Source organism: Pelophylax lessonae (assembly GCF_965119305.1).
Source record: "Pelophylax lessonae genome assembly, chromosome: 12".
NCBI classification, from domain to species: Eukaryota; Metazoa; Chordata; class Amphibia; order Anura; family Ranidae; genus Pelophylax; species Pelophylax lessonae.
Window position 1 is genome coordinate 193,942,075 of NC_138779.1, and position 12,248 is coordinate 193,954,322.

A 12,248-nucleotide genomic window follows, 5' to 3' on the forward strand; every position below is an offset into this window, starting at 1 on the left:
GTGACCATCAGTACAGCCCCATCAGTGCCACCTACCAGTGCCCCTCACTGCGGCCTTATCAGTGCAGCCCCATCAGTGCTGCCAATCAATACCACCTATCAAGGGGTTGCGGGCTCCAGGGGGGTGGGCTTGGGAGAATCTCTCATTACCAGCATGAGGGAATGTGTCATTAACAGGATGGGGGGGGGGGTGTCATTACTAGGAGGGCACCTACCATTACCTGGAGGGGGGAGGACATGTGTCTTAACCAGGAGGGGGAACTTCTGTTATTACCTTGGTGGGGGGAGGTATTTGATTTGTTACAGTTGGGGGGATCATTACCAAGAGGAGGCAGAGGGGCATATGCCATTACCAGGAAGAAAGGATGTAACCTTTCCCTGGCATCTTGCACCTCCAAATCACTGCAGCCTGGCCATGAGAGGTAACTGGATGCTGTTTAATAATGTATAAAAGAAAAGTGTTTACAAAAAAAAAGTGTGATATCCCCAGTGTACATTCTCTGATCAGCCCCCTGCCCAGCCCAAAACAGTACACCCTCCCGCCTCTGCAGAGCCCTGCACATGCACACAAGGTGGGGGCAGGCAGGCTACACTCTGAGCTGCCAGAAGAAAGCCATGGGCTTGTATGTGAATCTGGAACACAGAGGGCCCGCTGAGTTTCCTCTTTTACATACAAGCCCACCACTTTCACCTGGCAGCTCAGAGTGTGGCCTGCCTGCTCCCACCTTGTGTGCTCATGCAGTTTGCAGTTCGAGAGAGAGAAGAGACAGCCACCATACAGCTACCATATCTTGGCGAACCGTTGAAGATAATGGGAGGGCCCCAGGTCACCTTTTGCATCGGGCCCACAAGCTTTAAGCCACACCTCTGATATCTGGTTTCTCCTAGGAGGTCTAAGCTGTTTTATTAGCCTGCTGGACATTATAATATAGGCAAGTTTGGTGTCTGGGTAATATTTTCTTCTACATTAGTGTAACCACTTTTTAGGAATATAACTTCATTACAGTAAGAGTTTTGGAATATGAAGGAAAGTTTAGAGCTTGAGATGTATGAAAGTTCAGCTAGTAGTCAATATAGGTCACTGCCCCAGTCTCACAGATGTGCATTCCTTTAACCACTTAAGCCCCGGAAGATTTTACCCCCTTCCTGACCAGGGGTTTTTTTGCGATTTTTTACTGCGTGACTTTAACGGACAATTGCGCGGTCGTGCAACGCTGTACCTAAACAAATTTGACGTCCTTTTTTTCCCACAAACAGAGCTTTCTGTTGGTGGTATTTCATCACCTGTGTGATTTATTGATCATGCGCTATAAACAAAAAAAGAGCGTCAATTTTGCAAAAATAACAATATTTTTCAAATTTTTTTATATGAAATTCCCCCCCAAAAAAATGTAAAAATCTAAATTTTTAACATTTTCGGCCAATTTGTTTTATGCTACATATGTTTGGTAAAAAAAATCACAAAAAGTTTGCGCAGAAGTTATCTCGTTTACTAATAAAGGGAAAGATTTTTGTAATTTTTGGTGTTTTTTTTTTAACGAGTAATGGCGGCGATCTGCGATTTTTTTTGCGGGACTGCGACATTGCGGCGGACAGATCGGACCCTTGACTGACATTTTTGACACTTTTGGGGTTACCAGTGACATTACTGCAGTAATCAGTGCTATACATATGCACTGTTACTGTAAAAATGACACTGATAGGGAAGGGGTTAACTCTATTGGAGAGGGAGGGGTTAAGTGTGTCCTAGGGACGTGTTTCTAACTGTGATTGGACATGGCTACTAGTGTAAAAACAGAGATCAACGGTCCTACATAGTAGAACCGTCTGATCTCCATTTTTACACAGGGGAGAATGACAGGCGGCTTGTTTACATCAGCAGCCAGCCTTTCTCCCTTCCCGGCGAACGATCGCGAGTGACCGGCGGACCCGATGTCTGACTTGTTAGGGAACGAGCCAGGGCGGGTGCGCGCCTCAGCGGGCACGCGCTCGCCCGCTATTGGCTCACAAGCCAGTGACAGGCTAGTGACGTACCGGTACGTCGCTTTGCCTGGCCGGGGCTGACCGCCGCAGTATATGTACTTGCGGCGGTCGGCAAGTTGTTAACTGTACTCCAGGCAATATTTAATGACAGGACCTCATCAGAAGTCCTTTAAAGACCCTGGCTAAAGGAGGTTTATGATGCCTCCTCATTCCTTCTAACTTGTCTGCATTTTGTAAAATGTGTCTTAGGCTGGTTTAACATGGCTGCTTAAACACAGACAGAAGATTTTAGTATGGCCATTTTGTTATTAGCTTGTGATTTTTGTGGGGAAAATAAAGGTGGTATTGCATTCAGTTTGACTTACCCATCCTTTCCACACAGTTTGGGGTTCATCAAACAGCACTATTGTCACATCACTGTTTTTTATTCCTTCCACTTTATGTCTTTTAGGCAGAACAACAGGAAGTAGGAAAAGTGGGGGCAAGCCTTTCTTAGACAGATATCACCGGAGCAAATGTTACTATCAGAAGATTTTTTTCAACACACTTCCTCTGGTGATAATTCACAATTTTCAATTTCCCTAATCTTAGTAACAGTGGTCTGCAGGAAAAAAAGAGTAAATCTCCTTAGCAGGTCCCTGTCCCTGCCTCCCACATGGGCTTCTGTGTTGTCACCTTTTCATACAGGGGTCAGGCTCAGAGCCCAATAGCTATAGCAGTAGAGAGGCGCCCACTGAATAGCAGGATAGGTATACAAGAAGGTCACCCTGGCTGATGATACGGGTTCACCCAAGTTGCAGGGTCTAAGCACCAACCGGTATTCACTATAGTTCCTGATGGTGGAGATCGGTTTTGCTGAGTGTTAGTATCAGGTTGCAGTCCTTGGGATCGCCCCCTCAGGAATTGAGCAAGCCGGGGTCCAGTAGCAGGTAGAGCAGGTAGGGATCAAGCAGAAGTGTAGTCAGTAAACAAGCCAAATGTCAGTAAAAAGTGGTTGTAGGTTGGGATCATGTGGAACTATCAGTCCTTCCACACATGCCAGGGTGCTAGGGGTAACCCTGGACTCTGAACTGTCCTTTCAGGCTCACATCCAATCCCTGTCATAATCATGCCGCCTTAACCTCCGCAACATCGCTAGAATACGGCCCTTTTTAACCAATGACACCACAAAGCTTTTAATTCACGCCCTGGTTATCTCTCGCCTTGACTGTTGCAACTCCCTCCTCATTGGATTACCCTTCCATAGATTATCCCCTTTTCAATCCATAATGAATGCTGCTGCAAGGACCTTACCAACCGTTCAGTGTCCTCCACCCCTCTCGGCCAAGCCCTTCACTGGCTTCCACTCACCCAACAAATAAAATTCAAAGTGCTAACAATAGTTTACAAAGCCATCCACAACTCTGCCCCCAGCTACATCACTAACCTGATCTCAAAATATCAACCAAGCCGCTCTCTTCGGTCCTCCCAAGACCTCCTGCTCTCTAGCTCCCTTGTCACCTCTTCCCATGCTCGCCTCCAGGATTTCTCCAGAGCTTCTCCCATTCTTTGGAACTCTCTACCCCAATCTGTCCGACTGTCCCCTAATCTATCCATCTTTAGACGATCCCCAAAAACCGATAGTAAATTAGGGGTGGAGAGCTGCTGTTTGAGCAGAAAACGAGCGTCAAAACGCTCGTTAAACGCATCCCACGTTTTCAGGCACTTCTATTAAAGTCTATGGAGCCAAAAACACTTGTATTCCACTAAAAAGAAGCTCATGTACTTTTTTGAGAGATGGGGGTTTCGCTTCAGACGACAGAATGCTCAGATGAACAGGGGCCATTGAATTTGATGGGATTTGGCTTGTTGAGCATTTTAGAGTTACAAGCTTCAAGCAGAAAATTTCTCAGGTGTGAACGAGGTCTTAAATTGGTACAGTTTGCACAGAGTTACTCTGATGCCAAACGGTGGAACTGGTCCCTTTTGAAAAAAAAAAGGTTTAAATTATATAAATGAAAGCTTACCAGCATAAGCACCCCCCGGCAGTGTGCATAAATAGATAAGACTGTGAAATAAAAACAGAATTCTTATGCTTAATAATGCCATTATCCCTTTTAATGTCACCGCCGTAGGTAATATGGCGTGGAAGTATTAGAATGTAAACAAACTCGCAGCTGCAGTAGCATTTTGAAGAGCCAGCTTCAGGCTTTCCAGTAGATGCCACACACTTGTCCTGGGCTCACCTCAGTCTTGTAGAAGTCTGGGACATCCATTGTAGCCTTTAGAATGGAGAATGGAGGGGAGGCGAGAAAACTCTGTTTCTCAATCTTTCCTGTGAGGCACAAACCCGGAAGCGTTGAGCTCTGAGCTGGGCTGTCAGATCTTGGCTGCTGTGGCTGAGATTACAACAGATTCTGTACTGTCTGGTATGAACTCTATCTAGAATAGTACAAAAGAGACCCCTAATGGTTCCATTTAGAAGACCTCTCACATAAATATACTATCACATCGCATAGGAGGCTTGTCATCCATCAATCACATCACAAGTAATGGTAAGCTGCAAAATAATAAATGTTTGCATTTGGGTTTAATACCGCTTTAATAAAGTTAAATGAAAAAAAAAAAGGTTAAAAAGAAGAAAAATAAAATCTAGAATTAATTTAAAAAAATGTTTTTAACCACTTACGGACAGCCGGCCCGCCCACAATGTACTGCAAACTGGTGTACCGTGCAGGTAAAAAAACATACCGGTGAACCGCTGCCTGCTTCCGGGTTTAGAGCGTCCCCACCGCTAACATCCACTATGATTGTACACAGTGGGAGTCTGTCAGCAGGTACCGACCAATGCTGAGTTAAATCACAGCCCAGAGCCCTGTGTTGACAAACAACACAGGGCTCTGTATGGAGGGAACAATCTCTCTATTTTTTATCCCTGCAAAGCAGGGATAAGAAACAAAGAGATTTTTAGTAAAAGCTGTACACATTATACACATTAACGCTCGTTAGACACACATTTTACACGAAATGTTAACTCCTTCTTAGTCAGTGTCATTAGTACAGTAAAAGTTTATAGTACTATCATTGATCACTGTATTAGTGTCACTGGTAATGTCAGTGTCAATAAATCAGTTCCCCCTCAGTTAGTGTCAGATTGTCCACTACACACACATATCACAGTCATATTTTAGGTCACTGATTACCTGCAATAGTGGCATAAAAGGAAAAAAAAACTCAGTATATATACCATAGGTTTTAGACGCTAAAGCGTAAACGCAAACCAATTATTATACACTTTTTTTTTTACCAAAGACATGTAGCTGAATACATTGATGGCTTGTCATCCATCAATCACATCACAAGTAATGGTAAGCTGCAAAATAATAAATGTTTGCATTTGGGTTTAATACCGCTTTAATAAAGTTAAATAAAAAAAAAAAAAGGTTAAAAAGAAGAAAAATAAAATCTAGAATTAATTTAAAAAAATGTTTTTAACCACTTACGGACAGCCGGCCCGCCCACAATGTACTGCAAACTGGTGTACCGTGCAGGTAAAAAAACATACCGGTGAACCGCTGCCTGCTTCCGGGTTTAGAGCGTCCCCACCGCTAACATCCACTATGATTGTACACAGTGGGAGTCTGTCAGCAGGTACCGACCAATGCTGAGTTAAATCACAGCCCAGAGCCCTGTGTTGACAAACAACACAGGGCTCTGTATGGAGGGAACAATCTCTCTATTTTTTATCCCTGCAAAGCAGGGATAAGAAACAAAGAGATTTTTAGTAAAAGCTGTACACATTATACACATTAACGCTCGTTAGACACACATTTTACACAAAATGTTAACTCCTTCTCAGTCAGTGTCATTAGTACAGTAAAAGTTTATAGTACTATCATTGATCACTGTATTAGTGTCACTGGTAATGTCAGTGTCAATAAATCAGTTCCCCCTCAGTTAGTGTCAGATTGTCCACCACACACACATATCACAGTCATATTTTAGGTCACTGATTACCTGCAATAGTAGTAAAAAGGGAGAAAAAAAAGATATGCCATAGTTTGTAGACGCTAAAACGTAAACGCAAACCAATTATTATACACTTTTTTTTTACCAAAGACATGTAGCTGAATACATTTTAGCCAGGATTTATGAAGAAAGTTGATTTTTATTAATTTTTTTATTGGATATATTTTATAGCAGAAAGTAAAAAATACATATATATATATTTTTAAATTTTCGTATATAATAAAAAATAAAAAGTGCATCAAATGCCACCATTGTGTGAAAAAAATTAAATAAACTTTGTTTGGGTAAAATGTTGTAAAATGATGAGCGGTAAAGGCTTTTAAAGAGTTACCTATGGACAATTTTTGGTATCATGCCTTGCCACTGCGGGCATGCACAATATTTGGTATCAATTTACTGAACTCAGACTTAACTTTTATATTTTACAGTTTTGATTTAATAGTGTTTATGTTCATTAGAATTAATTTGAGTGTATTTTTTTAAAATAAAAATAAAGGTTTGATAAACTGTTTTGCTAATATCTTGTGACACCAAATATTTCAGCTAATACAATTTGATTTTGTGAGTTCTTTACTTTCAGAAGGGGGTTTTAAGTGCGTTTTTACTGTTTATATACAAAATCCCCATTTAAGCATGCGTGTTTTAAATGGAAAACATGATTCTTACATCGAAAAGGGTATAGTAACCAGAATATAACAATTTGCAACCTTTTATTCCATATTACTATATTTTATCTCATATCTTTATTTTATCATGACAAAGGGAAAGGTAAAAGCTATACTATATTTCTGTCCCATCAGCAAGTATTCTTTTGTATTGTACATCCTGCCCCCCCCCCCTTTTCTAGTACTCTATGCTGGCATAGATGAGTAACAGTCAAACCCCTCATCACAAGTGTCCCCACATAGATCTATCTGTTCTGACCAGTATGTCCACTTGTGGTATGCCGTCATTCTGGCCTTTGGGTAGGAATGGGTAGGAATGGCTGGCTGTACAGTGCATCTGCTTGTATGATGGTTGGTCGTGAGGTGCACCACTTAAAGTGTGGGTCACCCGTGCTCCCTTTGCACGGAGGGTTCTTAGGGGCCCAGAGCCTTTTAGTTTGAGCAGTGCTACCTGGTCTGGCCATGAGCTGGGAAGGCAGAGAGCCCAAAGTGTCAGTGCTCCATGACAGTTGGTTGCCCCAGGGGTGCTTGTAGTATGACTTGGGTGTAAGAACATCACTGTGAGAAAAGCCACAAGGCCACATCTGCTATGCTTTTTTTCTGTACAGTGCCTCTTTGGGCTAGGCTTTTTGGCTGAGTCTGGGTTAATTTTTGTGAACAGGCCAAAAGTTCTAGCCAATGATCCTGCACTTGCACTATTTATTAAATGAATTTTTCTCTCACGTTTTGTCACTTTGCACTTTTGTCTGTGTTTCATCTTCACTTGGATAAAGGGTTTGGGGTCCTCAAGCCTACCCTGAAGTCTAGGGGGAGGATGGGTGGCCATTAGGTTCTATCCCCCCCTGAACTGGGGGGCGGGGTAGCCGCTCCCTCACCTAGTACTAGTTGGTCAACTTCAGCTGACCATTAGGAGAGGGGTCGGCCAGGGAATTTGGCTAGGTGGACAAAGTTTGAGCCTTGCCCCTGTCAAGAGCCTTGCACCCTGGGGGTCAGGGTAGAGTCCTACTTCTTCCGATGGACCAGAGACACACCCCTCAGTGCACTTTTTCATTGAGTTTTTCACATGAAAGTTTTTTTGTAAACTTAGGCGTTTTGTTTTCGTGCACCACTGCGGGTTAAAAACCTGTAGTGTGGAAAAAGAGAGAGGGTGTGCCTGTTCGGGTCTGATAGATTACAGAGTCAAACTACAGTGCCCATTGGACTGCAAACCCATGTTTATTTACACTTCACAACTGCTACAACAGGATCAATGCATCAACTGAAATGTTACTTGACTGCTAAGAATCATAAGGGTACAGCATCACATAAAATCATTTGCTTCCAAATAATGACTCAGAAATTTCAAATTGTAAAGGTTAAGGTCACAGTTTTATTACACTTTGCCATTAAACACATGCCAAAAAGCCACTGACAACGATAAAAAAACTGTTTCAGTCACAACTAAATGGTGAGTAAACAATATCACTGCTATCCTTAAGATTTATCCTTATCATTTGAGCCAGACAGGTATTTGAGTGCTCAAACAACCCAGTGTTTTCCATGTAGGGCAAAGCAACAGGTTCACATACAGTGGTTATAGAAAATAATCCTCCCCTTTAAAATAACCACTTTGTGTTGCTTTGCAGCCTGAAATGAAGACAGACACCGTTTTTGTTTTATCCAGCTGTATTTATTTATAACATTCAAGTGAAAGTGAAAGATATAACACCAACCTGTATGAAAAAAAAAAAAAATTCAAAGACAGAATCACCGAGTTCAAAAAAAGGATCACCCCCACCTTCCTAGAAATTACTTGTAAACTCAATCAGGTGTAGCTAATCACCTTCTCAATGGCACACAAAGTCATTTGACTTTCAACTGTGATCAGATGTGGTAATTTTGATTAGCTCAGTGGGAAAAGAGCTTTCCTGGAGCATTTTGGGTCCCTGGTAGTTTAGCTGAAGCAAACAATTAACTTTGGGTGGCAAGGCATTGTCAAAAAATCTCCTGAATAAAGTTGTGGACAGGCACAAGTCAGGAGATGGATACAAAAAAACATTTCAAAGTCTTTATCAATGCCTAGAAGCACAGTGAAGTCTATTATTAAGAAGTGGAAAGTATTTTGTAGAACAGAGACCTTCCCTGGATCAGGACCTCACTCCAAACTGAATGAAAGAGTCAGGAGGAAACTGGTCAGAGAGGCTACCAAGAGGCCTACAGCAACTCTAAAGCAGTTGCAGGAATTTATGACAAAGAGTGGTCACTGTGTGCATGTGACCACAACATCACATATTCTCCACAAATGTGGCTTGTATGGGAGGGTTGCAAGAAAAAAGCCACTCAAGAAAGGTCACATGCAGTCATGACTGAGCTTTGCCAAAATGCACCTTGACGATTCTGAGGCCACATGGAAAAACGTGTTATGGTCAGACAAGACTATAATTTAATTATTTGGCCTTAACACCAAACAAAATGTCTGGCAGAAATCCAATACAGCTCACCATTCATATAACACCATTCCTACAGTAAAGCATGGAGGTGATAATATCCTGTTTTCGGGGTGTTTCTCTGCAGCAGGGACTGGTGCGCTTGTCAGGATAGAAGGAAAACTACATGGGGCAAAATACCATCAAATTCTTGAGGAAAATCTGCTGCCCAGAAAGTTGTCAATGGGAAGAAGGCTTACCTTCCAACATGACAATGACCCAAAGCACACAGCAAAAATGACCACACAGTGGTTGAAGGAGAAAAAGGTGAATTTCCTTGCATGGCCTAGTCAGAGTCTATTCAAGCAACACAGGGAAAGCCACTCAGGTGAGGCACAGATATCCAGGTGCTGGTCGGATCCGCCGTCCAGTGATCAAACTTCCAAAGAGAAAAAGTGACCGCACTCAGAGATGAATGAACTTGAAGTGTTTATTCCCATTCATAAAAGACAACGGTGCATCAAACAGACATGGACACAGTTGACATGTTTCACGACTCTGTAGGTCGCTTACTCATAACCAATAATTGGAGATTGGTGAGAAGATCTTATAGATGAACAGAAAAAGTCAATAGACACGGGTCTCGGGTGATGGACACACCCAAGACTTAACGTGAATATGTTGCACCTGTAGATCTCTCGCCTCAAACCAATTAAGCAAAGACAAAATTGAACAACACATCAAAACACACTCTAAATCAGGGCCAAAAAAATGTCTAAATCACAAATACAATTGTATCATCTCCCTTAGCACTACATATATATTTTTCCTCCTTTTTCACATTCATTTGTGTCTGAGATTATATTTTTTTGGGAGATGTCACTATATATATTTGTACACAATTGTCATGGTTTTTTATTTTATTTTTTGATTTAGACATTTTTTTGGCACTGATTTAGAGTGTGTTTTGATGTGTTGTTCAAGTAGCCAGTAAGTTAACATACTGAATTCTAAATGAGTGATTACATGCTCCTTTCTTACTGGGAACTACTGGGTTTTACATTCAGCCTTTCGTAATGAAAGTAACAATGGGGGAGTGAAGAAAAGGTAAGTATATGTGCTGGGAATGGGAGCTGGGGGGAGGTTAGAGTAAACTTCAATGGTCAAAGCACCGGTTTATCTTAAAGGCATAAGCCATAGCCAAGAGTAAAAACGCTGGCAAGGTACCAACCTCCTATATACAGGGATAACCAAATAACTAAAGGCAGGCAGAAAACTCGTTAAACTGCAATTCCCTTGAAGGTCAGGGTCTACCTTTAAGGGTATTGCAGTCAAATGCACTACATTAAACAGAAATCCAAGCCCACCACAGACATCCAAGCCTACCACCACATCACACAACCCAATCAGGTCAAATTTAATTATAAACAATTTAAAACAGGCAAAACCTGCATAGCCTTTAAGGTTTGATGCTCCCAGACATCAAGGCTCCTTCTCAATTCTGCGCAAGGAAGGTCATCATTTCATTTTTCAACCTGCATTGGAAAAATAACAGCAAGCATTTTATTGGTCAATAAGGGAAATACATCTTGGTTTTCCAATGTTCCCCAACTGTTCTTGATCTCTCAAACTCCCTTTAGAATGACGCTGCTATTTATCCTTACAAGATCTCTCTTTTTTCCCCTACAGGTGGTGTCAGCGTGGCTGCGCCTCGATCCGTCTCCATGAGGAGTAGAAAAAGATGCTGCAGCCTGAGCTGGGAGCTCCGCTCCTCCTACTGCTCCTGAGTCTCACCTCCCCCGGGGCCCCGCTGCTGTCATCTCTACGTGTCGGTAAGTGCCTGTGACATATTTACTTTATAAACTGCTACTAATATCAGCCAGCTGCACATCGTCTGCTCTTCTTCTGACAGCTTCGTTCTGTATCACAAGGAATCATTATTATTTTTTTGGTAGTGCAGTGATTGCTGCCAACTGTCTAGACTTTGGTGGGAAAAGTCCTCCTTTGGAATCAGATAACTGGGGGGTGGCTAAAAGGGTTGCAGGGGTTGCATAGGTTCTTGAGGTCACTGGGTCTATGTGTAAGTGCAGCTTCTTCATGTGCTCACAGAACCTACTACACTATACTGATTTTCTCTTTTTTGCAAGTAACTTGTAACTATGTTCTGTTTTCTGCTATTGGAGCCTCTTGCCGGCAAACTGAAAAACATTAAACTTACTTTTATTATTAAACAGCTCGATAGAGCTATCAAACGTTTTTGAAATATGGAGTTTCTGCTAAGGTTTTTTTCCAAGAAGGTCATGTAGCTTTTGTGTATCTCTACTAAGTTTACCTATATTTTCTACACTACGTATATATATCTAAAGTTTGTAGACATTTGACCATCAAACCTACATATATAGGTAAAAGTATCCGGATACTCCTTCAAATGATTGAGTTCAGATGTTTTCAGTAAAGGGTACTAGTAATGATACACCACGAAAATACATTTTAGACAATTGTGTGCTTCCAACCTTGTGGGAACAGTTTGGGGAAGGTCCTGTTCTGTTCCAGTATGACTGTACCTCTGTGCACACAGTCACCTCCATAAAAACATGGTTTCATGGGTTTGGTTTGGAGGAACTGGAGTGGCCTACACAGAGACCTGACCTCAACTCCATTGAATACCTTTGGGAAGGACTAAAATGCTGCTTGCGATCCAAATCTTCACATCCACCATCAGCCTGACCTCACACGTGCTTCACTACTAAAAGTTTCTTGATAAACTATATGAGCCAATGTTTTTTATCATGCTTAAAAAGGTAAGGTGACAGAACCTTTGTTACCTTCGATTTTCAGAAATTAAGCCAAGAAGACCCCAAGGGTTTACACTTTAAGGCTGTAATCCTTACACTTGTCTAACTACTTAGTGGGTCATTGACACGGAACAAAAGCATACACATTAGCAGTCCTGACACCCACTATGCACAGGCTTGCTCCAAGTAGTGGCTCGCCAGTTACTCCTCAACTTAGGAGAAGGGAACTAAGTAGTCACTTGAAGTCTGGAAGTTGCAAACCTATCATCTTTCGGATATCACTCACTATCTTCTAGTTTTTTGAGATTACGTAACATTATTAGATAACAGTGTTCATTGTTTAGAGAAATGTAAGTAATGTCAGGACTCTTTAAGCCTGGCCAAACAATATAC

The 12,248-nt window shown here is 41.9% G+C and overlaps 1 protein-coding gene across 2 annotated transcripts in view; it reads left to right on the plus strand.

Moving 5' to 3' along the window:
• The window catches only part of GRIK5 (glutamate ionotropic receptor kainate type subunit 5), a 565,130-nt gene that overhangs the window by 229,556 nt on the left and 323,326 nt on the right, over positions 1-12,248 (plus strand). For both annotated transcript variants that reach the window (XM_082273102.1, XM_082273101.1), the window contains exon 2: positions 10,750-10,892. In XM_082273102.1, coding sequence (XP_082129228.1) covers positions 10,802-10,892 — 91 coding nt within the window. In that variant the 5' untranslated portion in view covers positions 10,750-10,801. The remainder of the gene's footprint in view (positions 1-10,749; positions 10,893-12,248) is intronic.